Source organism: Abrus precatorius, unplaced genomic scaffold (assembly GCF_003935025.1).
Source record: "Abrus precatorius isolate BTA unplaced genomic scaffold, Abrus_2018 Scaffold4, whole genome shotgun sequence".
Lineage (NCBI taxonomy): Eukaryota > Viridiplantae > Streptophyta > Magnoliopsida > Fabales > Fabaceae > Abrus > Abrus precatorius.
In genome coordinates this window covers 2,994,538-3,021,439 of record NW_020874384.1, presented here as the reverse complement: position 1 = coordinate 3,021,439, position 26,902 = coordinate 2,994,538, and the positions used below count along the sequence as shown (strand labels likewise).

The following is a 26,902-nucleotide window of genomic DNA, read 5'->3' as shown; positions in this document are numbered from 1 at the left end:
GCGGTCAAGAAGCCATCTGATTGATCCATATAAACTTTCTCTTCCAAGTCACCATTCAGAAAGACGGTCTTTACATCCATTTGGTGGAGCTTTAAGTCATAATGAGCCACCAAAGCCATAACAATTCTTAAAAGTCCTTCTTTGAAACTGGGAAAAAGGTCTCTTTATAGTCTATGTCATCCTTTTGAGTGTATCCTTTAGCAACAAGTTTAGCCTTATATCTCTCAACGTTACCTTTTGAGTCACGTTTGGTCTTAAAGACCCACTTGCAACCGACTCATTTTGAACCTTCAGGCAACTCGACTAGATCCCATACCTTGTTGTCACTCATTAATTTTAACTCTTCTTTCATGACATTCAACCCGTTTTCAGAATTGTAACATTCCATGACTTGCTTAAATGAAACTGAATCCTCATCAATACTCAAGTCACATTCATGCTCAAGTGAGTAAACCACATAGTCATTCGAAATAGCAGGTCTTTTCTGCCTTACAGACCTCCTTAATGCTATCTCTTGTGGTTCACCTTCCACTTGATCACTTGTGACTTCCGCATTTTCAGCTGGTTCATTCTCTATATGTTGTTCTTGTGGGTTTGGAACATTAACTTGTTGTTTCCTTATGTTGTGTGACCGTGATACAACTAGAGAAGAGACACCAACTATAGGAGTTTCAGCACGTGTCTCTTTAATTTTCACTTTTCGTGTTTCACCACTCCCACTAAACTGACCATTTTCAATGAACCTTGCATTTCTAGACTCAACTATTCTCATACTATGGTTAGGACAGTAGAATCTGTACTCCTTTGATTTTTCAGGATAGCCAATGAAATAACCACTTATGGTTCTAGCATCAAGCTTCTTTTCATGTGGATTATACACTCTACTTCTTCTAGACAATCCCAGACATGAAGATGTCTTAAACTGAGTTTCTTTTCTGTTCACAGTTCATAAGGAGTCTTTGAAACTGCCTTACTAAGAACTCTATTAAGCAGATACGCAACGGTCTTTAATGCGTACATCCACAAAGACATAGGTACAGAACTGTAACTCAACATACTCCTAATCATTTTCATGATAGTACGATTCCGCCTTTCAACCACACCATTTTGTTGTGGTGTACCAGGCATAGTATACTGTGCACATATGCCTCGACTTTCTAGAAGTTTCACAAATGGACCTGGACATTGTCCATTTTCATCAGATTTTTCATAATATTCACCACCTCTATCTAATCTCACAATCTTTACCTTTCTATCTAGTTGTCTTTCCACCTTATTAATGAACACATGTAAGACATCCACTGATTGAGATTTTTCATGCAATATATACAGATAACAATAATGTTATCAATAAAGGTAATAAAATATCTTTCACCACCCCAAGATGGAATGTCAAACGGACTACAAATATCAGTGTGTATCAACTCTAAGAGTTAACTGCTTCTTGTGGCTGGATTCTTTGATGTGTGTTTGATTTATTTTCCTTTAATACAATCCACACATACATCTCAGTCAACAAAATCCAATTGAGGTAAAATTTCACTTTTCATTAACTCATCATCTTTTCTTTGGATATGTGACCTAACCTTTGATGCCACAAGAAAGCAGAGCATTCATTACGCACATTCAGATTACTACTAACAACATTCTTAACATGAAACAAAGATTCAGCAAATTTAATATTAAAATTGAAATGATATAAACCATCAATTAATGTACCAGATCCAAAATAGTATGAGTGTTTAAATAAAGAAAATGTATCGTTTCCAATCTTAAAATTAAAATCAAATTCGTCCAACTTTGCAACAGAAACCAAATTTCTAGCACATTCAGGAACATAAAGACACTTTTCTAGATCTATGTAATAATCAGTATGCAAGATCAATCTGTAAGTCTCTATTCCTTTCGAACCAAACCTTTCTCTTAAGACAATCTTTCTTGAAGTGACTAGTCTTCTTGCAGAAGAAGCACCTAAGTGACCAGTCATCTTGCAGAAGAAACACCTCTGACCCTTCTGGATTCGGCCTTCACGAACCTTTAATAAGGCCTTATCCTTCTTGTCTTTGTTGTTCTTCTTACCTTGCTTAGCCTTGCTACTACTAGCCCTTTCATGAAATGTGAGATGGACGGAGTATTCTTTCACCTTCTTTAGCCTCCCTTCCTCCTGAATCAGCATGGCCTTAATTTTCTATATGTTCCATTTATCTTTAATGGTGTTGTAATTCACCTGGAACTGACCAAACTCAGGAGGGAGGGAGTTCAAAATGAACTGTACTAGAAAGAATTCATTTACCTCCATGCCCATTGATTTCAATTTTGTCGCTTGATTGATTATGTCAGTCACATGGTCATGAATGGGTCGTGACCAATCCAACTTCTTAGTAGTCAGCTTAGTCAACAGGATACCTAACACGAACTTGTCAATAATGTCCGATTGTGCATACTCTTTTACCTTTGCCATAAATTCCCTAACATTTTCAGTCTTTGACATTGATGGCTTCACATTTTCAGCCATAGTCATTTTCAACAAACTCAAACTCAGCATGTTCGACCTTTTCCAAGCTTCACAAAGAGTCTTTTCCTCTTCAGTACTGGTCTCTGTGATGGCTGCAGGATCTTGTTCCACAATGACTGCTAGGTCTAAGTCCATAACACATAGCTAGAATCGAACTTGTTCAGCCCAATCATCATAATTGAGCCCATTGAACTTGACTACGCCATTGCTCATGCCATACGTATTCATAGGAGCTGAATCTATTTAATACATGCTTAAACATTTATGCTTTGAATAAACTTAATAGATTCAGACAACCAACCATTATCAATTATGCATCTAAGTTTACCTTTGGATAACACCTATATACACAATTTATCTATAATTATGCTAATAAACAACTTTAATTGACAACCAGTCACTCAAACCAATATGCAAGTCATGTTTGGATATACAAACATATTATGAAGTGCTTACACGTCTTCTTAATGTCATTAATCATATGCAATGATCCACCTTTGGGCGATCTCCTAGCGTTATAATTAATGAGCTAAATTGTTCACCCTTTATGTTACCATATAATATCAAACAATTTTGAAAAATTTACAACACATAATTAAATGCTTCAAAAACTTTTAAAGTCAAGCCACTTTGGTGACTAACAGGCTACCCTTAAAATTAAGCACTAAATTGTGAAGTTCTTGTTATGATAATGTAATTTAGAATTAATTAACTTAAAAATTTAATCACTTTGGTGAGTAAAATTCACTTTGATGTAATTCTAAAATTATCTATACATTTTATGAATCATTTTCCTTATTCTGCCATAAAATTACTATGCACGGCCATGCTTTTACTTGATGCATGGTCGTGCTTTGATGAAGTAAGGTCGTGCTTATTTCTGATGCATGCCCCTGCTTCTTGAAGCATGGTCGTGCTTATAATTGATGCATGGGTGTGCTTACAATATGCAAGGTCGTGCTTGTTCCTGATGCGTGGCCCTGCTCACTGATACATGGCCTCGCTCATATTACATATCCAAAATCCAATGTTTCTAGCTTCCAAAACCTTAGGGTTTTCAGTTATTGAATCCAAAACAATTATTCAACATCAAAATAATGTCAATCCATCATATAAAATACCTAGGGTTCATGTAATTTGGGAAAAACTTTAATGGAGAACCAATCTCTTATGGAGAATCAACGAAATTCACAACCTTGCCTTGATACCAACGGTTAGAATTTTCTTTTAATCCAATATGTAATTTCCATTATGCGATGACTATTATGAAATTATCATTTTCCTTTGATCTTGAATTACGTTATTCTCACAACACAATATATGATTCTTATACAATTAAGGGTTTAGAGAGCACTACAATCCATTGTTCCTTGATGTTACCTTTCTCTTTGATGTCGTTGATCCCTTGGTATTTTCTCCAACTCTTCCTTCTTCTTTTAGCTACTCTCAGATAGTTGAGAGAAAGTTCTTTTCTTGCGTTTACCGTGAGCTCACTTAAAGACTGTGAAAGTAAAAAATAAAGAATGTCGTAACCTCTATTTGCTAACCGCTCTTTTATTTATATGAAGGGAGAGGGAAGGGTTTCTTTATAATTGTATTTACAATTATATCCTCAATGACTCTATATTTAATATTTAACCACCATTACATTAAATCATTAATTAGAGTCATGTTATAAGTTACATAGGCTACTATAATAAGATTATTAAAATAATCTAACAGAATCTGTTAGCATGCGGTCAAAATCTTGTTTATGGGATAAAATTATGATTTTCTTATAATTTTTTTTATTTAAAGACTCTGATTTTGTGCACTTGAATATGGTGAGTGAGTTTATTATTAGAAATTTTTTTATATACACAAAAATTTGAACTTAAAATTTTATTTAAGTGATTTTTTTATAATTTTAAAACAATAATATTAGTTTTAATAACATAAAAGAAATGTTTAATTCTAACATTTTCAGTGAGTAAAAACAAATTTAATGTATGAAACCAAAAAATTTTGAAACCATATTTATGTTTATATTTTAAAAGCAATTACAATTCATCATTAAAATAAGTTTTCTAAACTCACCTTTATTTTATTATATTAAATATAAATTAGTTATTGTAACGTGGAATTCTTAAATCAATTCTATTAAAATAGATACCAAACGGTGCATACGACACATGTAACACAACTCTCACATGAAGTTGTCGAAAATTAAATACTGTAAATATTAAGTCCCTAAAAAAATATTAGAAATATAAAAGTATTTTTAAAATGTTTTTTATTATCTGATTAAAATTTATAAAAATTATATAATTTTATTTTTAATTTAATGATTTTATCAGTAATTTATAATTTTTAATACGTTTAAACTGATACATAAAAATATAATTTTCAGTACAGTTTTTTTTATCAGTGGGAGTTCATTTACTCTCGTCCGTAATATGGACCTATCAAGAGACGGCTTCAACACTGGTCATTAATTAACTTTGAATTTGAAGCCAGTCAAGTAAAGCAGCACAACTTGACCGTCCCTCTTTTTTTATATGATATATTTTTTTTTTCTTGTAATTTTTGAAAATATTTATCTAAATTACTTCAAAAAGTAAATAATTTATTTTAAATAAACTGATAAAATTTTATATTAAAAAATTTAATAAAACTTAGTATAATTTTAAATATAATATATTAACTTGATTAATTATTCAAGATGGAATTGCCATTTCTACAAGATAATTTAGATGAATTTTTTTATTTCTTTATTTTGTGCAATTAGATTCACAAACAAAAAATTTTGTGAAAAAGTTAGATATGGTATCTTATTGTATCAAAACATTGACTAGATGATAAATAAATATTTTTGTTAAGTATCGTAGGAAATGCATTAAAAGTTATAAAAATATTAAAAAATTATTTTTAATTATTTAATTAAAATTTTTATTAATTTTAACTTTTAGAACTGAGTTTAAGTATTTACTAAAAAAATTTATAAAAAAATATACAATTATTGTATTGAAGTTATAAAAATATAATAAATACTTATCTTTTTAATAAAATTTTACTATTATTAACTGCTTATCCTTAGTTTAAAATTGAGGTTAAAAAACTCTTTAATTAATATCTTAAAAATATTTATTAATTAACTTAAAATAATACAAAATTTAAGTGTCAATAAATTTAATCTCAGAAAAATGTCATGATTCTATGGATGATTAGCTTAAATAGAGTTATTTTAAAAAATAATTTAAAATAAAAAATTTTGTAAACAAAATACGTAGTTCAACAGTAAAATTACAGAAAAAAGTTAAAACAAAAGGCTTAATACATTAAAAATGCGCTAATAATAAAGGAGGGAGATGATGTGTATCAGCATTCGCGTAGATCAACCGTATTCTATTCCAAAAATTAAATATCAATTTTATAATATTACATCACACATGTAAATGAACCAAACCACACATTTTTGTATGCATTTTTATTGTAGAAAATAAAACTAATAAATAAATAAAACATAATGTTAATGTTATTTTGTTAACCAAAGAAACATAAAAAGAAAAAGAGATTTCAATTCAACGTAAAATATCTAGGCACAGTGTCAGAAATGCAACGGAGATTGTAGATGAGTAAGGTGCAAGGAAGTTGAGGACTGTATGAGATCAATTATTTGACTTGGATGCGACAATTAAAACATAAACTTTAGTCAACTACGCCGCTTATAAAATTCTTGGTCCTAGCTCAAATTGGTTACCAGTGAAAACTGAAAAGTATCTGCAATGCAATGGAGAGGAACAAGGTGCTAGTGATCTACATTTACTCTATCTTATTCTGCTTCATGCCCATGTTATCTAAGGAGAGTAATATTATTCTTACTCAGAATCAATCTATCCAAGATGGTGAGACCCTGGTCTCAGCAGGGGGAACCTTTGAGGCAGGATTCTTCAACTTTAAAAATTCAAAATACCAATACTTTGGTATATGGTACAAGAACATATCACCTAGGACAATTTTGTGGGTAGCCAACAGAGACACCCCAGTTGAAAACTCTACAGCAATTTTGAATCTTACATCACAAGGAAATTTTTTTATTTTTGATGGCTCAAAGGGTATAATATGGTCCTCCATCACATCAAGAACTGGAGAGAAACCCTTCATGCAGCTTTTAGACTCAGGAAACCTTGTTGTGAAAGATGGAGACAAGGGAGAGAACCTTTTGTGGGAAAGCTTTGATTATCCTGGGGACACTTTCCTTGCAGGAATGAAGATTAAGAGCAACTTAGAAACTGGTCCATATAGGTCTCTAACATCTTGGAGGAGCACAGAAGACCCTGCTGGTGGGGAGTTTTCATTTCACATAGATATTTGTGGCTTTCCTCAATTAGTTGTTACTAAAGGAGCAAATGTAATTATCAGAGCAGGCCCATGGATTGGCCAATATTTTTCAGGAGCTTCTTTGCTAAGAGTTCAGAAATTCTTGAAATACTCTTTGCTGTTTACTGACAATGAAATCTCTTATGGATATGAAACCATGAACAGTTCAGTTATTACTAGAGCAGTGCTCAACCCATCAGGCATTACACAACGTTTGATTTGGTCAGACGAGACTAGAAGTTGGGAGATTGTATCTACTCACCCCGGCGATCAGTGTGAATACTATGCCTTTTGTGGTGCTAACTCAAATTGTGATGTTGCTAACAATCCAATATGTGAATGCTTGGAAGGGTTCAGTCCTAAATTTCAAGCAAAATGGAGTTCATTAGATTGGGCTGACGGATGTGTTCCGATGAAAGATTTAAGTTGTGTGAATGAAGATGGTTTTCTCAAATACTCAGGAATGAAGTTGCCAGACACGTCTTCTTCATGGTTTGGCAAGATAATTTTTGAAAGTCATTTTATTAGTTGAAATTAAAACATGAAAGAGCAAAGGTGTTGTCCTGGTTAACAGAATTAGAGTTGTGTGCTTACTAGAATTGAGAATCGGTGGCAGATTGTGTTAAAAAGAGTGTCTTGATAATATTAATCGGAATTCTGCTACGCTCCAAGATATAATCACCTCTTGTCTTATCAGAATTGTGACAGTAATAAAATCTGTTTTAAAGATACCTCTAAATGTTCTAATTTATAATTTGGTCAAAGAAACATTTTGAATTTTCTTTCTCTCTTTTTTTCGTAAACTTGAAAGCAATTATTGACTTTATTTTCTATTATCTTTTAATCTCTTTTTAGTGGAGATAGTCAGAGACTCAGAGTCAGCTTCCAAATTAAATGCTATTTATTTTTCTTGATCTTTCCTGGGCCACAAGAATCTAATTGCGATTGGTTATTGATTACGAATTCTCTTAATTCACAGATCACAAAAGGGATAAGAGGAACTTTAATACCAAGAAGCTAGCAGGAACTCTTGCTGGAGTTATTACATTCATCATATGCATAACAATCCTTGGATTGGTGACATCCACATGTATACAGAGGAAGAAGAATAAGAAGCCAAGGGACTTTGCGACAAGTACACTTACCGTCTTTGTGATACACTCTTATAATAGAAACAAAGTTATTGAAATGAAAAGAATTCTTGAGTTCTGAAGTCTGATGACTCCGATGTTTGTTCTATTTTCCTTTTCTTTATTTGCATACGAACCACTAACATATTTCTAAATATAATCACTCTAACCATTTTAGGAATTATACATGACTGGAAGGACAAGAGAAGGGACGAGGACATTGATTTGGCAACAATATTTAATTTTTCAACCATTTCTAAAGCCACAGATAATTTTTCAGAAAATAACAAATTAGGACAAGGTGGCTTTGGACCAGTATACAAGGTAGTGAGTAAATTTATTCAATAAAGCCTTCAAGATCAAGGTCTTTTTTCACTAAAATTCCAAACTTTTCAAAATTACTTTCAGGGCTTGTTGGCAGATGGTCAAGAAATTGCTGTCAAGAGACTTTCTAATACTTCTGGGCAAGGAACAAAGGAGTTCAAAAATGAAGTCATGTTGATGGCAAGACTTCAGCATCGCAATCTTGTAAAACTTTTGGGTTGTTCTATTCATCAAGATGAAAAGTTGCTAATCTATGAATTCATGCACAATGGAAGCTTGGACTACTTCATTTTTGGTTTGACTTTTCACACCTCTTAATTTAACCATCTTTGTTTCGATTTTGTAACTATGCAATTGCCATGCTAACTCAAAATGTAAACTTGGTAAGATTCAACACGAAGTAAACTAGTAGATTGGAACAAGCGCTTCCAAATCATTGATGGGATTGCTCGAGGGCTTTTATATCTTCACCAAGACTCAAGACTGAGAATAATCCACAGAGATCTCAAAACTAGTAACATTCTTCTTGATAACGAAATGAACCCAAAAATATCAGATTTTGGTTTGGCTAGAACTATTATAGGAGATCAAGTTGAGGACAAAACAAAGAGAGTGATGGGAACATAGTGAGTATTTCTTTAACTAATTTTGGTTTCACTATGTTGCAACTCCATTTTTTTCATCTCTAATTTACACTTAAATGTTATTTTGCAGTGGTTATATGCCTCCCGAGTATGCAGTGCATGGATCTTTTTCAATCAAATCTGATGTCTTTAGTTTCGGTGTAATTGTACTTGAGATAATTAGCGGGAGAAAGATTCAAGGATTTTGTGACCCTCACCACCATCTCAATCTTCCAAGTCATGTAAGCTTGGAATATAACTCGCATTGACGTATTATTTTTTGCTGCATCTCATCAAATAACTTCACTGTGTATATCTATAAAGCACTTCGAACTAACTAGTTTATGGTTTTCATGTCAATTTAGGCATGGAGGCTGTGGGTTGAAGAAAGACCATTAGAGCTGATTGAGGAATTATTAGATGATTTAGTCACTCCTTGTGAAATACTGCGATATATTCACGTGGGCCTATTATGTGTACAACAAAGACCAGAAAATAGGCCCAACATGTTAAATGTAGTTTTAATGTTGAACGGTGAAAAAGCACTTCCCAAGCCAAGCCAGCCCGCGTTTTACACGGGAAACGATATTCCAATTTGGCCGAAGTCTAGTTCAAAAAACTCGGTAAGTTATTCAACAAATGATATTTCCATCTCAATAATAGAGGCTAGATAGGATGCCACTATGCTTTTTCTTTTTGTCAAGAATGCCACTATGCTTACGGATGCTATATCTATGAAATAATATCTGCGGCCAAATCAAGAGGGTGATACTCCAAATGATGTTATTCAATTATCATCTGGAATTGGTATTCCAGTTCTAAGCTTCCGTTTCTTCTCGCAGTTTTTTTTTTTTTTCAATGTATTGTCATGTAGGAACAGTTGTATCAATTAGTGGAGGGCTTTCAAAGACTATTTTTTACTAAGCTTTTTATTTGCATCATGTATATTTTCTAGAGGCTCTCAGATTGAGCAATGATGTTCCAGCAAAATGTCAATTAGTATATACCTGTAACGTAATTAAAGCTGTCCACACCAAGAGTAGGATGAGCTTAATTTGAAATAAAACGGTGACCATTTTATTCGAAATTAGTAACTGATTCAGCAAAGCAAGAATCATATTCAGAGCCGCTAGAAAAACGAAACACAAAAAGAAACCCTGAAACTGAACATTTAAAATGCGGAATATTAACTTAAAATTAATCACCTAAAGATCGAACAAAAAGGATGTGTAAAATAGCATTACAAAGGTATAGCACCACTATCTTTCATTCACAAAACATGATTGCATCAAATTATCCACTTTAGTCCGCAAAGACAGCTCATCCCACTTAATGAATAATTTCAAAATAACAAGCTACAAATTGCATTAAAATTAAAAAAAAAAAAAGTAAAAATTGTACCGAAGAAACTACTGATCTGCAATAAGTATACAAAAATTGTTGCCAGTCATCAGATTGATTAACTGACGACTACAATTCCACTTTAGTCATCATTTTTCTTCTTTTTTCCTTTCTTTTTGCTTGGCATTTCAGCTAATTCTTCCTGCTCTGCATGCTTTTTCCTCTTTTTCTTCTTTTCTCCTGCATTCAAACTATCATCCCCATTCTGCAACTCAACATTCTCCGTGGATTCCTTCCTTTTCTTCTTCTTTTCCTTCTTCACAACTTCAGGTTCTGGTTCCTCACCAGCATCTCCATCAGCTACCAAAGTTTCATCCTCTTCATTTTTCTCCTTCTTTTTCTTCTTGTCTTTCTTCTCTTTCTTTTTATCGGCAACAGAAGGTTCTTGTGTATCTTCATCCATAGCAGAATCAACCATTTGCCCAATAACTGAATCAGCTGAAGGATTATATGTCTACAAGGAAAAGAAGAATCAGTCCAGGCATAAAGTAAAATTAAAATTATCAACAATACCAAAGGAGCAAGAAACTGACCTTAGCTGGGGTTATCAGTCCCCCGGCTCCTTTCTTTCTGTCCTTGTCATATGCTTCTATCTTGGGTTTCCCCTTGGCAGAACCAGCAAAACGGCCTAATTCTTTGCCTTCAAGGTTCCTCAATCGTGCTTCAAGCTGCACAAAAACTTGTGTAAAGAAATATTGAAAGAAAGAAAAATCTGGGAGCATAGCTAAACAGGGTGTAAAAAGTACCTTTGCCCTGTTCTCCAACCCCATGGTATTATCTTGTCCATCTCCAAGTGCATCACACCTAATAGCCAATGCTGTCTTTGCAGCAAGTGACCGAGAAATTTTCCCCTTGAACTTTGGAGCTGCCTGACCAATCAAGGATGCATGATATATAAGACCATACTTGGGAGTGGCATGCTTAGTCTTCAGTGCCCTAAAGAGTGCTTTCTCAGCACCAAGAATCTGCACAGTACTACCAGGCTGCTTTGCAAGATTTAACAAACTACCTCCATGGGCAATGAGGCGAGCACCAACAAGCTCCCCAACCAGAGCAGTCAAATTTGGTGCAATGGTGTTCATCCTACTCTTAAGATAATCATAGAGTTGTGCTCTGTATTCTGAAAGAGACAAAACCTGGTCACAGAGTTCTCTAATATTTGCCAAATCGAGCTCACCAATTTCAGTTCCCATAGATATCACAGCTGCCTCCTTCAGCTCTGCCTCAACTTCCTCTGGCAATATCTGACATGTTTTGGGACAAAAAATATATATTAAAATAATGGTAGCTGTGTATTCAAGCATTAATAAAAAAATCAAGGTCATTACAGATTCACTATTACTAGAGATTGTCCAAATAGTCCAGCATTGGAGTAAAAACCCAATATTACATCATTTTTGTCAACTGTATATACCAGGACAAAAAGCAAAAACATCAAAAGCATGTTACAGACAATTCATCGTTCTACCTCTGAGAAATCAAGCCCAGCTGCATTAACACGATCACCCATCAACTTAACTGCCCTTGCATAAAGAATGTTATCCTGTATTATTTTAGTAAGCTCTGGAAAATGCCAACCATACCATTCTCGAACCCTCATGGCATATGTATTCAATTCTTTATCAAGATCATCAAGTAAACCAATAGCCTGGACAATCATGGTATCCACCTAAAAAAAGCATCAAGAATTGGAAAATATCAGGCAAAAGTAGGAAAAAAAACCAATAAACAACCATTTGTATTGGTTAAAATTTAAAAATGCCATTTCAAAACTAAATCATAACAAATTTGGTAATTTTTTAAAATAAATAATTGATAGACACAATTTCATTTGTATGTCTGCCTCTTAAGGTTCAAAGATTATCACACTTTAAAGAACCATGCACTGTTAAATCTTTAATTATTCAGAAACCAAAAAGTAGCCACTTCAACCTCATGACAGTCAGAACACCCCTAAGAAATTGGTAATCAGAGTGGGAAACAAATCATGCACGCAACAATGTATGGAATCTAGATACTGATTTGGCAAATGTATACAACACATAATGGCAATAGTCCTGTATGAAACATGCAGTCTTGTTCCTTGAACACGTGAATCTAAAAGAGAACTTCAAAAAGAAGGGCACATAGATGGAATACATATACAAGACAAACAATGTAAACAACCAATAGCTTATTTAGTTCTCTTACAAGTTTCAAAAACCAAATTTATCACTCAATTACTTGGATATGTCATGATATCTGTACTTGTATCAATAATAAACAAAATTTAGGGAGAGCTTCTTCAGTGAACATTAGAGTAGGATATGGACCTTAACGTAAGAAAAACCTACAGCGATAACAAATATACTTATTAGGTAAACAGATAATCATAATATCATTTCCTTGTATCCTTAAAGTCAACAGAAAATACACCTTCTCTGCACTAAACTTCAATTTGTATCTGGATAAGCTATGAGATAAACCCAAGCTCATTGGGGCCATGTCTTGCACAGCTAGACCAGCTATGAGTTCAGTTAACTGATTTCTAACACCTCTAATCAACTCCATAACTGCATTGTTGTGAATACAATCGATTTTCTGAAAGGATTAACAAAATAAAAATCAAATTTAGCTATTATATGACTTAAATGTAAACTGTCATATCATAGAATTTTAGGGTAACTTAGATGGCCCACCAATTTCTCCTTAATCACATTTCCAAGCTTTGAATCAGCAACACCTAGTGTTTCATTTTCACAATGAGCACGCAGGAACTTGCGCAGACCCTTGCTAGCTTTTCCTTCTATCAGTAAAGTAGCTGCCTCTAGAGCCTCTGAAGTATTCTCGAATTTAGAAAATGCTTTCAACTTGACCACCTAATTTTGCACCAGTTTGGGTTAGCTTCATAAGCAATTAGAAACTTTAGTAAATATTAAATAACAGATGCATATAAATTGATTGAGCAGAGTTTCCACACTATCATATTGCTGGCATCTGCAAACACACAGCATACAGGGAAGAAAGGGCAGGAAGAAAACCAAAAAAGAGAACCTGTCTAGCAGAATCGGCACTGGAAAAGTCCTCCCACAAGTCCTGCATTAAGAAGAACGTAAAAAGTGAATCAATTCCATTCATAATTCATTGTAATACAAAGACATTTACGTTATAAATTTCAAATACTAGAAAGGATAGGCTGTGAGGAAGAATGAGTAACTGATCCTGTATTTTGTTAAAGTAATAGCACCCTGTCGCAAGTCATGCTAACACCGCAGAAATAATTAGAAATCCAAGGGGAGGAAAGAAACATTTCAGAGAATAGATCATACAGAAACAAGACCCAAACATTTCACCAACTACAATTGAAAAAATGTCATGAAAATGGAACATAACCAAAGTAAAAGAACAAGTCTTTGAGAAAATATATTTCAAAAAACAAAAGTAACAATGCTAGTTTTCTTTTAACTTCATCAGCAACGAAGAGACAAGTAAAGAATATCATTAAGATAATTACCTCAACTTTAGAAAGCTTGCCTTCATTTAGCACTTTAAAAAGGGCAAAACCCGCCGGTGTTTCAAACAACACGAGCATTTTATCACCTACAATAATAAACCTGAAAAACAAAGCACCAAATCATCCCCTTAATAACCTCACAAACACCAAAGTAAGCTTATAAACAATGACCCAGACAAAACGTACACTTTTTCCAGAAAGAGGCACTACACTAACGCATTGATCATCACAAGAAGCACAAGTAACAGTAAAAGACCAAGTTAACGGCTTTATAAAATCCCAGAAGCATATACCTCGCGTTGAAAGTAGTAGTGTGGTGTAGGAGAAAAAGAACAGCGAAAAGAGAGAAAAACCTGGAGTTGGAGCTTGATCCAAAAAAAGGGTTTTAGAGCATAAACCCTAAGCTAGGGTTGAGGAGAGAGATGATACACCGACAGAGGCGGCAGCTAAACCGTTTTGGATTGAAGCATGGATAATATAAAGGAGAGAGTCCCATTATTAATGGGCCAAGATAACATTATTAATGGGCCATTCTCAAACCTAAAGCCCAAAATTTACCTGACAGAACAATCGATCTGACCCAATAACATCCTGCGTTGTTTGAAAAAACCTGACACTGTTGATTACTTTCGTCCTTGGTTTTGGTCTCACTGCAAATCTTTGAATCAAGAAAAAGAAAGTAGACATTAAGTCCATTAATTTATCTTCACAATGTCTTTTCTGAATTTTTATTTTTTATTTTATTTTATATAATATTGATCGTTAATAATAAATTTATTTATTATTTTCATTGCTTTTTTACTTTAAAGTTTTATTTAAAATTAAAAATATTCATGAAATGCATTGAAAACTTGTTAGTTAATCATAGAAATATATTTCATCATTCTTCAAACAGTTTTTCCCCATAATTTCTTCCTCAAATTCAAAAGTCTATCTCTTTAGCTTATTCACACATACACAAGAAATATGAGTACTAAAACTTAAGAAGAGTATTCTGAATAAATATTTTTTTTCATGAAAAATTTTCTTTTACTAAGTTACGTCATTTATATTGCATAAATTATTTTATTTTTTTATATTGATATTATTTACTACTGATTAAATATAATTAATCATTATTTAAATTTTACTTAAGTTTTAATTTTGGAATATTGTCAAATATAAAATTATTTTTAGAGAAAATATTTGTAATTTATGTTACAGTATTCAAATTTAAAGTGATTTTATTTTTTAAATTTGAAAAAAATCATATCAAATAATTAATAGATACATATATAATGTATTTTGACTTGAATAATTTATTTTATCAATTTACTTTATTTTAAAAGTTTACTTTTTTAATCCTTTTATACAATAAAATAAAATAGTTATTTTATTTTTTTGCTCTAAGAAAGAGTTAAAAAACCTAATAAAAACAAACTAACTAATTCATAGGCTTGTAGCAAACTACAAGATGCTAACATTCATAGTTATTTTAAATAATAATCTTATATGCTATCATACTTTATTCTCCTTAAGATAACAATAATAATATTTTTATAAATTTTATTTCTAAATTTATCTTAGATTAAAAAAATACTAGTCTAATACATTAAAAAATTGCTATATTTGATAAAATAAAATTATTTATTATTAACAATAAAAATATTTCTAATATCTAATATAATTGTTGTTTAAAATATGTCACTGCATTATTAATTACTAAAAATAATTTTTATATTTTTATTTTTGTTTTAAATTTTAAAAAAACTTATACACGATATTCTAAATTTGCTGCCTTATGTGTGTTGGTTAGGGTAGACAACCTCATAAATTTGACAAAAACTTGTCCTATATCAAAATTAATGTTTGTAAGATATTATGTTATATTATTAGTAAATTCTGTGGTATTTTTAAAAAATTTTAGAGTATCGTACATGTAAAATTTTAACTAATAATTTTTAGATATATGTTTAAATAATAAATTATTATATTTGTTATATTTAAACAAATTAAAAAGCAGATAAATTTTTAAACAAGACGCAATCAAAATTAAATAGAATAAAATTTAAAAATGAAATAATATTATATTAATATATTTGTTATATTTTTAATTCTATTATTATTAATATTTAATTATTATATTAATATATTATATTACAGTTCTTTTTATTTATAATAAATAATAATTATATACGCATTTAAATAATAAACTTATCTAATAATAAATTATTATATTTATTATATTTAAACGAACGAAAAATGGTTAAATCTTTGAATAAGGATATCATACAATTAAAACTAAATGACCTAAATTTTAAAAATAAAATAATAATATTATATTGATATACTTTTACATTCTTAATTAATATTTAATTATTATATTAGTATATTATATTATAATTTTTTTATTTATAATAAATAAAAATTACTTAAATATGAATTATATTTTATTTTAAACTAATAATTTATAAAAAATATAAAAAAATAAAATATAAAATTTAATATATAATAATAGAACCATGTAGTAAATAATATAAATAATATAATTTTAAATAAATTATATATAATAATATTTTTTTTAACTTGTCATGTATTTTATTTTTGTCGGTATAAATTTTTTGAATATGATATTCATAAAAAAAATTTAAGATATCACACATACTTATTTTCTTTCATTTTATCATCTTTTACTAATTTAAAAGCGTTAAAAACTTTTGAACGAACTAATAAGTGTGGTCACGAACATTCAAACTAAAATCTACTGTCGTGATCAAATACAAATTTAAAAGTAAGTTGGTTAATGTATTATAAGGTTAAAAGATTATTATTGTCAAAATTATTAAATTTGATAGTTTACGTAAACTCATGAAATGTTGGTATGCGAAAGTTATATTTAAAATCTCATAATAATGAAATAAAGTGTATAACAAAGCTAATTAAAATTATACTTAAATAGTAAATTAAATATGAATAATGTGATTTGGTTTGTTTTAATGAGAAGAAAGAAAAATAATGTCCTAATTCTAAATGGTATTATTTTAATGAAATGTCATTTTTTTCTTTATTTTGTTAAATTTGTAGAATCGCATATAAACTCATGAATTTCGTACGAGTTTATCATTGTTGTCATGGTGGAACACAAAATAAAAGGTAAGCTGAGATTCAAAATTATTATTCTTTGCAGAAATAAAACATAACACAAGCATTCATGAAATATTCTTCCTCTAGTCTACCTTATTAAAAAAATACAAAAAGGGAGACATATATAGCTTTGATCTTAGATTATAATGGAAATGTAAAAACAAAAATGGATGTCATTTGCATTGATCACAGGTTCAAAGAGAAGCGACAATGTCCTTGCTCTTCCATTTGCAGATATGAAAACTAGGATTCAGATGATGCATGCAGCATGTTGATCAACCTAACAAGCGCTTCCGTATCTGCAAGGATGCCAATGATAGATTAATCATAAACAAGCTCTGTAAAATTTCATGCAGAAACAATGTAAATGTTGCAATTCTGCTTGAAATGAATGTGACACAATGAACATGCCTCGGGCAATTTCTGTCGAAAAATGACATCAAGTCGCGCGTCAAGGGTGTTCTCCAACACTATCTTCCCATCATCCGAGGCCAACACTATTCCTCCGGAGCTTCATTGAAACAATTAAGAGCACAAATCATTTAATTAAACTGAATTAGGTGTTAATCAGAATATTTGTAGATGAAATTAAGAAAAGGAGATACCAAAAAGGTTCATGGGAATCCACGGCGGCGTTTTTAGGCGGCGGTGGGAGGTAAACACGATCATCAAAGGTAATCTTAGGGGCTTGCACGGTGGCTTTCTCCGAGTATTCTTTTTTGGCTTCCTCTAGCAGTGACTCAACCAGCTTACGATCCCCCTCTCGGCATCTTAATATCACTGATGGTTCCCTCAAGCGTAGTAAACCCTACAATGTGTCCGATTAACTAATCATCATTCATCACGAAATAAAATTTTGGAATTTGGATGCACAAATTGTTAATTATAATAGTTTAAATACCTGAACAATCATGTCTTTCAGGAGTTTTCTGTACACTTTCTTATCACTTGAGATGCGTAAAAGCGCCTTTTTAGCAGCATCCTTCACAGAATTCACTGCCTCATCTTGTGCTTGAAGCACTTTTATTCGGGATGCATTCAGCTGCATTGAGTATTCACTGCTCATAAAATAAACAAGTTTCGTAAAACAGTTCAATATTTATTATACTTAATTTCCAACTTTCAAATTTGTGTTTAATTTCGATCAAGTACTATGAAAACGAAACTCATTTATAAGCTTACATCTTTCTACGAACGTCAATTTGTTTGGCTTTTCGTTCGTACTCTTGCCTGATCTTTCTTTTTTCAGCTTCAAGTAATTGCAGTTTCTCAATATTGAATTCCTATAATGAATCAGAGTAATGTGACAAATCAAATTTCCTTGGAAAAATCACCATTGCATTGTTGATATTACTAAATATGCATTAATTAATGTTGATTTAAGTTACATCATGCAAGAAAATGTTCATAAATATAAAATATTGATTACTTCCTCTGCGGCAACAGCAATTTCATTAGCTTTCTCCTCAGCCTCTTGGCGGATGAACCTGATCATCTGCTGGATCTGCCTTGACACATCTGCGTCCTTCATCTTTTCTTTTGTTTTTTGACAAAACCTAAATGACGTGAACTTAATCTTCGAATTTATTATTGATAATTCTTAGAATAAAACAATCAAAACGAGACAAAAAAGAAAAAAAAGTGGTATCTTTGTTACCTATTTAATCAATTGTCTTCTCCAAACCCAGAAGCTGGAAGGAAAATGGAAGTGTAACTATTCTGATTCCTTGTAAGATAATTGCAATTTTTTTATGTATGTAACCAATGGAAAATAAACACAAAGCTAATAATCCGCGCATTGATTTCGGTCTGTTAAGAGATTGGATCTTGAACAAGTATATCCTATTTCTGGAAAATTGAACAAGCAAAACAAGGATGAAAGAGAATGAAGAGAAAAGTCATTAACTCAAACCAAGATCCACCTATCATATAACTATCCTCATATGTGTTTTGTCCACGAAAAAGCTACTTTGTTTCAGCAAATTGGAAGACTGCATAGGAGTTACACGTCAATTTCATCAGTGAATTTGTAATTTTACCCTCCCATGGTAATAGGGTTACCAATTTTGTAAAAGACAACTTTTGTAGTAACTAGAAAGCTTGCAAGGATTTCAATGATAAAGACTCATAACAGTGTATATTACCTTTATAAAGAATATAAGGTGATGGATCAACTTTGATAATATAAATTTAATACTAATTTTTCCAAAAAATATATTATTTATAAAAAATATTTTAAAAAAATCAAGCTACTGAAATTTTAAATTAACAAATCATGTTGAGTATATTAAATTTTAAAAACTTATTTAACATGACTAAAATTTAAAACATTTAATATTTAATTAACTTTAAATATATGACACCTCATTTCATTAAATCGATATTAATAATATATTTTTATAACAATAAGTCTTCATAATAATAATTTATTATATTTATTTTTTCAGATTGTAAAACAAAATTATGATAATATTATAAATATAATTATTTTTTAATTTAACTATGATTTTAAATATTATAAATAAAATGAATATGATATATTAATGCAATAGTAAAAAAAATTTCAACAATTTCTATATAAGTATATTTTGTATAATAGATAATTTTTCATATAAATATATATATTTATTACTTAATATTTACTTTATATTATATAAAAATAACTGTTTAAATAAATTATAAATTTTACCCGTGTATTGCATAAGATAATATTATAAATAAATTAAAATTTAAGAAATGAAACATGAATATTATCAAAAAATAAAAATTAAATTTACTTTATGATTTATATATTAACATAATTATATATATATATATATATATATATATATATATATTGTAAAAACAATTATGTGTTTCATATATAAATATACTTTTAATATATTTTTAAAAAAATCATATCAATCCTACAATAATAAATTATATTACCTTGATTTAATAATATAAAAAATAATAAATAAAGTTTTTTATTAAAAATATATCAAAATTAATAATTTTAGTAGTTTACTTTGTTAATATTTTATATTAATTTTTTTAAAATAAATATTTATATTTGAGGTATTTTTTTCATTATATAGATATTTATATCTTTATGTATGTATCTTTTTATTTGAGTAATGAAAATATTTATATTAAATTATTCAACTTCTTATAATGTATAAAAGAGATTTTTAAAAATAAAAAATTATAAATTAAAAAATACAATAATATTATTTAAAATTAAAATATTTAAAAAAATTAAACATGTGATTTTCTTACGAACTTGAGGTTATTTAATTAATAATATTAAAGAATCACTTTAAATTATTTTATATACTACCTCAAGGTTATAAATAATATTTCTTAGTTGTTTTACTTTAATTTTTAATTTTTTTGTATTTAAAACTATATTAAACTACAAAAAAAATGTAAACATACTAATTTCATATTAATTTTTATTCTATTATTATATAAATGTTAGATATGGTCGTAGAATATATTCACGCATGTTAAGTTAAGTTTGTTCATGATAAGGATACACTAATTTTTTCAATACTTTCTTGTTGTGAGATAAGGTGACGTCCTTACAAGTACTGCTGGCTTTTCCTGTTTTACGTGGGAGGGTGTACCTACAAAAGGCACTTCGATGATAAAGTCAGGTTTTGGTTTTAGGCAATAAATGCTATTGAATATTGAAAGTCAACTATTTATCTGTACCTCTTACTTTCTTTTTATAAGCAATATTATGAGCTAATGGGCTTTGTGGATTATCCCTCTCTTTAGCCTTCCAATTAAGTAAATAATGATCTGATTATTTATTCTAATTGATTTAATTATCCTTTAATTCATTTTTAATCTGGGCCGAAGGGTGCTCGTTTTATTTGAGCTGAAGGGGTATTCAGATTCCTTTTTTTATCATTGAGACCGAGTGGTATCTTATCCAGTACACTAGCCCCCAAGCTCTGAAGAGGTATGACTTTAGGGCTTTGTTAAGTCCTGTTGACCCTTTTTGTTGGTGATATGATTCTCTTCATAAAGGTGACAATGATGTTTTGATCAATAACGCATTCGATTTTCTTGATATGTCGATGTTAATCTGAATAGGTACAGGTTATTTTTTATGGTGTTAAGGCCAACTATATCGCTGGTTTAAATAAATCTCTCCAATATTTATAGTTTTCTCGTGGTTTATGCTCTGAAATGAAAGGTTAAGCATTCTAAATCGTTGATCTGAAAATGATTTGATGGTTGAATCGTTGATCTAAATCATTCATCCTTAACTGAAGGGAGTACTCGAGAGGAAAATAAGCAAGAATCCACGACAACTGACTAGTTTGTAGAAGAAAGTGATTTTATTAACAAAGTGCCTTATTAAAAACCTTCTCAGGAAAATCTCTTTTCACGTTCTTTTAAGAAGACAAAACCTGAGCGAGGAAACGAGTGCACAATTTATACATTACATTTGCTTAACTAAAATAATGCTTTAGATGTGACACGTTCCAGGTCCTTGGTATATTTTTCCCTTCAAGTGTTTCAAGCTTGTAAGACTCATTATCTAGGTGAGCTGAAACTTGAAAGGGTCCATCCCAGTTTGCAATAAGTTTTCCTTCTTTTTGGTCTCGGCGTGCTTCTCTAGTTGCTCTCCACACTAGGTCTTTAACCTGAAATTGTCTTGGTTTTATTTTTGAATTGAACCTTCTTGTCATTGTTCGTCTACTGGCCTTGACCATGATTGCTGCTTCATCACGTACCTCGTCCAATGAATCCAAGACAACAACTAAAAATTCACTATTAGAGTTTTCATCAAAGTGTTGCCTCTGAAAGGATGGCTCTCCAATTTCAACCGAAACCATGGCATCAGTATCATAGGTTAACTGAAAAGGTGTTTCTTTTGTGGTTGTTTAGGGAGTATACTGATAGGCCCATAAAATCTCAGGTAATTTTTCTACCCATTCTCCTTTTGCCGAACCCAATCTTCTTTTAAGTTCATGTAAGATCACCTTATTTGTTGCCTCGGCATGTCCATTAGTCTGGGGATGCTTGACAGAAGTGACTCGGTGCTTATCCTGCAATCCTTCCAGAAATTCGTTAAAGTGCCGATCTATAAACTGTAAACTATTATTTGTAATTTAGGCATGTGGAATGCCAAAATGTGTGATAATGTTCTTCCAAGTGAATTTCTTAACATTATTTGTTGTGATGGTAAAAAGTGGCTCTGCTTCAATCCATTTGGTGAAATAGTCCATAGCGACTATCTGAAATTTGCATTGTCCATTTGCTAAAGAAAAGGGTCCTAGTAAGTCCATTCCCCAAACTGCAAAGGGCCACGGTGAAGAGATTGGGTGAAGGTTATCGGCATGCTGGTATATATGTGGGTCATGCTGCTGACAAGGAATACATTTTTTGACAAAAGTTCGCAATCTTTGGATAAAGTCGGCCAATAGTACCCGGCTCAGAGTACCTTTATTGCCATTATCTGGCCCCCCGAGTGGGTACCACAAATACCTTCGTGAATCTCTCATCACATAAGTGGCTTGGTCTTCATCAAGGCATTTCAACATAGGGGTTGAAATTCCTCTCTTGTATAGTTCTCTACCGATGAGGGTATATTTGGCTGCCTACATTCTTATATTTTTAGTCTGGGTTAGGTCATCGGGGAGTTTATTATTAATGAGATGTTGAACGATTACAGTCATCCAATTTTGAGATATGTCTTCTATTTCCATGCATTCTTGTTTCAAAATGTTGGGCTTATGAATTTTTTGTTGAATCATACTTTGAAGTTGTCCTGGTTTCCTCTGGCTAGTCAACTTAGCAAGCCTATTAGCTTGTTCATTCTAGGCTCTCGATGTATATCAGATACATACTTCATCAAACTCACCCTCTATTCGTTTGAATTCTTGATAGTACTGCAACATGACTGGGTCTTTTATCTAATATGTACCTTTAGTTTGTTCCGCCACAACCTTCGAGTTGCTCCAACATGTGATACGTCGAACTCTGATTTCTTTTGTAAGTCTGAGACCAGCGAGCAGTGCCTCGTATTTGGATTGATTATTAGATGCCTTAAACCCGAATCATATGAATTGTTCAAGTACTACCACATTCAGCCCTTCTAAAACAACTCTTGCTCCATAGCCTTGTCGGCTTGATGATCCATCTACGTGCAGTTTCCATATGTTGGTATTAGTCTGTTTCTAGGTAGTGAATTCTTTGACAAAGTTGGCAAGTACCTGAGCTTTAAGAGGTCCTCAGGTTTCAAAGCGGATATCAAATTGGGATAACTCGACCTCCTATGTCATTAACTGACCTGCTAGTTCTGATTTTCACAACACTTGGCAATTGGGTAATCGGTACGCACTACTATCCGATGGCTCTGAAAGTAATGCCTTAATCGATGAGCTGTGTGAACCAGTGCCAGCACTGCTTTCTCCATTAACTGGTATTGAGTTTCAACGTCTTGAAGTGTTTGGCTAATAAAATATATCGGCACCTGTTCAGGTATTTCATGTAATAAGACCAAGCTGATGGCCTTATCTGATATAGCTAAATAGACAATCATATCTTACCCTGGTTTTGGCTTCGTCAAAATAGGAGGAGTTGCCAACATGTTTTTATATTGAGTAAAGGCGGCCTCACACTCATCTGTCCAGATAAATTTTTGTGATTTTTTTAGGGAGATCAACGAAATGCCGAAATCTCTCTGCCATTGTAGGCAAGAACCTAGTGAGTGCAGCTATTCAACCAGCCAACCTTTGAACTTCCTTTATATTCATAGGACTGGTCATCTCAATAATGGCCTGACACTTGTCTGGGTTTGCCTGAATCTCTTTTTCTGTGAGCATGAACCTTAAAAATTTTCCTCCTGCTATCCCAAATGTGCATTTCTCGAGGCTAAATCTCATTCTATGTCGTCTTACTTCGCTGAATACTTCAATTAAGTGGGCAACATGATTATTCAGGGAGATAGATTTGACTACCAATCTTCGACATATACTTTCATACACCTTTCTATCTATTTTGAGAAGATTTTATCCATTAGCCTTTAATATGTTGCTCCTACATTTTTAAGACAAAAGGGCATAGCTTTATAACAAAAATTTGCTAAATCTGTGATAGATGTCATCTTCTCCTCGTTCAGAGGATACATCCGGATCTGATTATATCTGAAATATGCATCCAAAAAATTGAGTAGTTTACAGCCGGCAGCCCAGTCGACCAGGTTATCAATGTTGGAGAGAGGATAAACATTCTTGGGACATGTTTTAGATTAGTGAAATCTGTGCACATCCTCCACTTCCCATTTGCCTTCTTTATCATCACAACGTTAGCTAGCCAAGTGAAGTATCGCACCTCTCGGATAAAGCCGGCTTGTAATAACTTGTTAGTCTCTTCCTCTGCTCGTGCTCTATCACTACCTACCTTTCTCTTTTTTTGGGGGCGATCGGTTTAGCCCCCTTGTAGACTAATAAACGATGACATAGAAAATTGGGGTCTATACCTGTCATATCTGAGGTTGGCCATGTAAACAAATTGACATTGCTTAATAGCACCCTTTCAAGTGTCGAGTGCTCGACTAGGGATAATCCTACTCTGAGATATGTGATCTGCTAGAATTTTTTTCCTATTTGAAAAGATTTCTTGTCCTTATTAGGTTTAACCTGAAGCCTCTCTTCTATTCTTTGGTCCAACTGTACCTGAAAATCTGCTTCTAACCGAGGAGATTTGATGTTTACATCTCGTATATGTGGGGAGAGGGGTTTTAAGCGCAAGCTTACAAAATAACATTCTCTATATTCATAGCTTGGTGAGGAATGGATACTATGGCCTTTAACTTGTTGAGGGATGGACGACCGAGCAGTATATTATATGAAGTGCTTGCATGGACCACTAAATATGTTACCTTGATACATCTTCCTTCCTGCTTAGATCTAAACAGGGTATATAAATCTATGCAACCTCGAGTTTCCGCTCGCTCCTGAGAATACGACCAGTGGTTCATTATATTCTCTATATTCCTCTTCTGGTATCCCTAGCTGCTTGAAGGTATTCCAATACAAGATGTCGGTCGAACTCCCTTGATCAATCAGGGTTTTGCAAACCGTGCAATTAAGTATATCAACACTTATAACCGTGGGGTTATCCTAGACTGGGTCCACTCCTTGGAAATCTCTATTAGTAAACGAGATGGGAGAAATTCGGATTCTACTTCCCAATGATATATGGTTGACCGAGCGGACATGTCTCAAATGCCTTTTCTTAGCCGAATTGGTAGATCCTCCACCAGCAAACCTACCTATAATAATGTTAATGATTTGGCGAGGATACTTCTCGTGTTGGTCGTGATGCTTGAGAGGAGGTCTCTTGACCTGCTACGCTGTCGTTCCATTCTTCTATCACTATATCTTCTTGATGGCTTGAGGTGATGATCCCTGTTCCTCTCAGTGTGACCGAAGGGGTTTGTTTGTACAAACCCCTACTGGTGCTTGGCTTTAACTAAGTCTTCAATGTGGTCTTTAAGGATTGTACACTCTTTAGTGGTATGTCCTCTATTTCTGTGATATCGGCACAATTTTGACTTATCTGCCTGAGGAAGGTATTCGCACGCCTAGAGATAGTTAGTATCTCAGTTGCCAATGTCTGCTCAAGTACTCTAGACCGATTGGTGTTTAAAGTAGTATAAGTGGCATATTTAGGTCCTCTTGGTGGTCACTCGGCCTCTCCTCTTCGGTCTTTGTTTTCTTGCTTATTTTTAAAAGATTTTCTTTTGTTACCCTTTCTTTGGTTAGACCCCTGTTTCATTCGAACTTGGCTTCAGTACTCGGCCAATTCTTCCATCTATATATACTTTGATGCCTAACTTCTTAATTCGTCTAGATCAATTGGTGGTTTTTTACATATGTTGTTGACAAAAGGGCCTAGCCTCAAAGCCATTAGGGCAACTTTGCCGAACTGTTCCATGAACGCTCTAAGTGTCTCTCTTTTTTCGTGTCGAATATTTACCAATGCCAATGACGTCAAAGGATGACGACAGCTTGTGGCAAACTGCAAATTGAATTGTCGAGTGAGTGTTGCAAATGAATCGATGGATGAAGGGGGGTAACTTGGTAAACCAGTTGAGGGCTGGTCCATGAAGTGAGGTGGGAAATATCTGACATAATAGGGCATCATTTTTTGTATACAAGCCGACTTGAGTTGTAAAGATATCCAAGTGTTCCTCGGGGTTGGATGTCCCGTCATACTTTTCCAGTGTTAAGCCTCTCTAGTTCTCAGGTAATTTAGCTTCCAAAATTGGTTGAATGAAACAGTCTCGTTCAACAGGGGTCCTAGTTTACTGATATGTGTTTGGCCTTTCTTGCAGAGCCAAAGACTCTCCCTACTCTTGGACTAGGGGGTAGTTTGAGAGGATATGTAGGTTTTGATTTCTTCCCTTAAGTTGGCATTCTCCTTTCTCAAACCTGACAACTCAAGAGCGTCTTTCTCTCTCATCCTTTGTATTTCCTTCATTTTAGCCCTAAGCTGTCTTACTACCGAAAAAAAGCTTTCATCTCCTCCCTTTTCAGCCAAAACTTCAGGTATCGGTGGGTTAGGTGTAGCGTCCTCCTGCTGATAAGAGGTTCCCCCTTCCTAACTCTGTCCTTCTTGCTGACTCCTTGTAAGTATCATAATGACTTTGAAATTGAGGCAAATCGTGTCCCACGATGGGTGCTAAAATGTTCCTGTTAAGGATACACTAATCTTCTCAACACTCCTCTACTGTGAGATAAGGTGACGTCCTTGCAAGTACCGCTAGCTTTTCTTTGTCTTAAGTGGGAGGGTGTACCTGCAAAAGACACTTCAATGATAAAGTCAGGTGTTGGTTTAGATAATAAATACTATTGAATATTGAAAGTCAACTATTTACTTGTACTTCTTACTTTCCTTTTATAGGTAATATTATAGGCTAGTGGGCTTT

The 26,902-nt window shown here is 32.5% G+C and overlaps 3 protein-coding genes across 4 annotated transcripts; 1 reads left to right on the top strand and 2 right to left on the bottom strand.

The window, feature by feature from the left end:
- The first annotated feature begins 6,338 nt into the window (after positions 1-6,338).
- LOC113865201 (G-type lectin S-receptor-like serine/threonine-protein kinase At4g27290) lies at positions 6,339-9,625 on the top strand. Its single transcript, XM_027499605.1, has 7 exons — positions 6,339-7,389; positions 7,854-8,009; positions 8,183-8,328; positions 8,413-8,623; positions 8,717-8,954; positions 9,043-9,193; positions 9,317-9,625. Exons 1-7 carry the CDS (start codon positions 6,339-6,341, stop codon positions 9,623-9,625), a joined length of 2,262 nt encoding a protein of 753 aa, XP_027355406.1.
- Positions 9,184-14,293, bottom strand: LOC113864698 (probable nucleolar protein 5-2). Of its 2 annotated transcripts, none has more exons than XM_027498721.1 (9): positions 14,199-14,293; positions 13,846-13,945; positions 13,386-13,427; positions 13,031-13,210; positions 12,768-12,932; positions 11,821-12,021; positions 11,099-11,596; positions 10,886-11,020; positions 9,184-10,806 (listed from the first exon to the last, which is right to left on the bottom strand). In XM_027498721.1, exons 2-9 carry the CDS (start codon positions 13,921-13,923, stop codon positions 10,435-10,437), a joined length of 1,671 nt encoding a protein of 556 aa, XP_027354522.1. In that variant the 5' UTR covers positions 13,924-13,945; positions 14,199-14,293; the 3' UTR covers positions 9,184-10,434. The 2 variants fall into 2 exon arrangements, with proteins under 2 accessions (XP_027354522.1, XP_027354521.1); XM_027498720.1 differs by having other exon boundaries at positions 13,846-13,953; positions 14,207-14,288.
- Positions 14,294-17,243: 2,950 nt separating this feature from the next.
- On the bottom strand, positions 17,244-18,499 carry LOC113865584 (V-type proton ATPase subunit E2). Its single transcript, XM_027500255.1, has 6 exons — positions 18,398-18,499; positions 18,151-18,251; positions 17,870-18,026; positions 17,574-17,776; positions 17,380-17,479; positions 17,244-17,267 (listed from the first exon to the last, which is right to left on the bottom strand). The coding sequence occupies exons 1-6, from the start codon at positions 18,497-18,499 to the stop codon at positions 17,244-17,246; spliced, it is 687 nt and encodes a 228-aa protein (XP_027356056.1).
- Between the last annotated feature and the right edge of the window lie 8,403 nt (positions 18,500-26,902).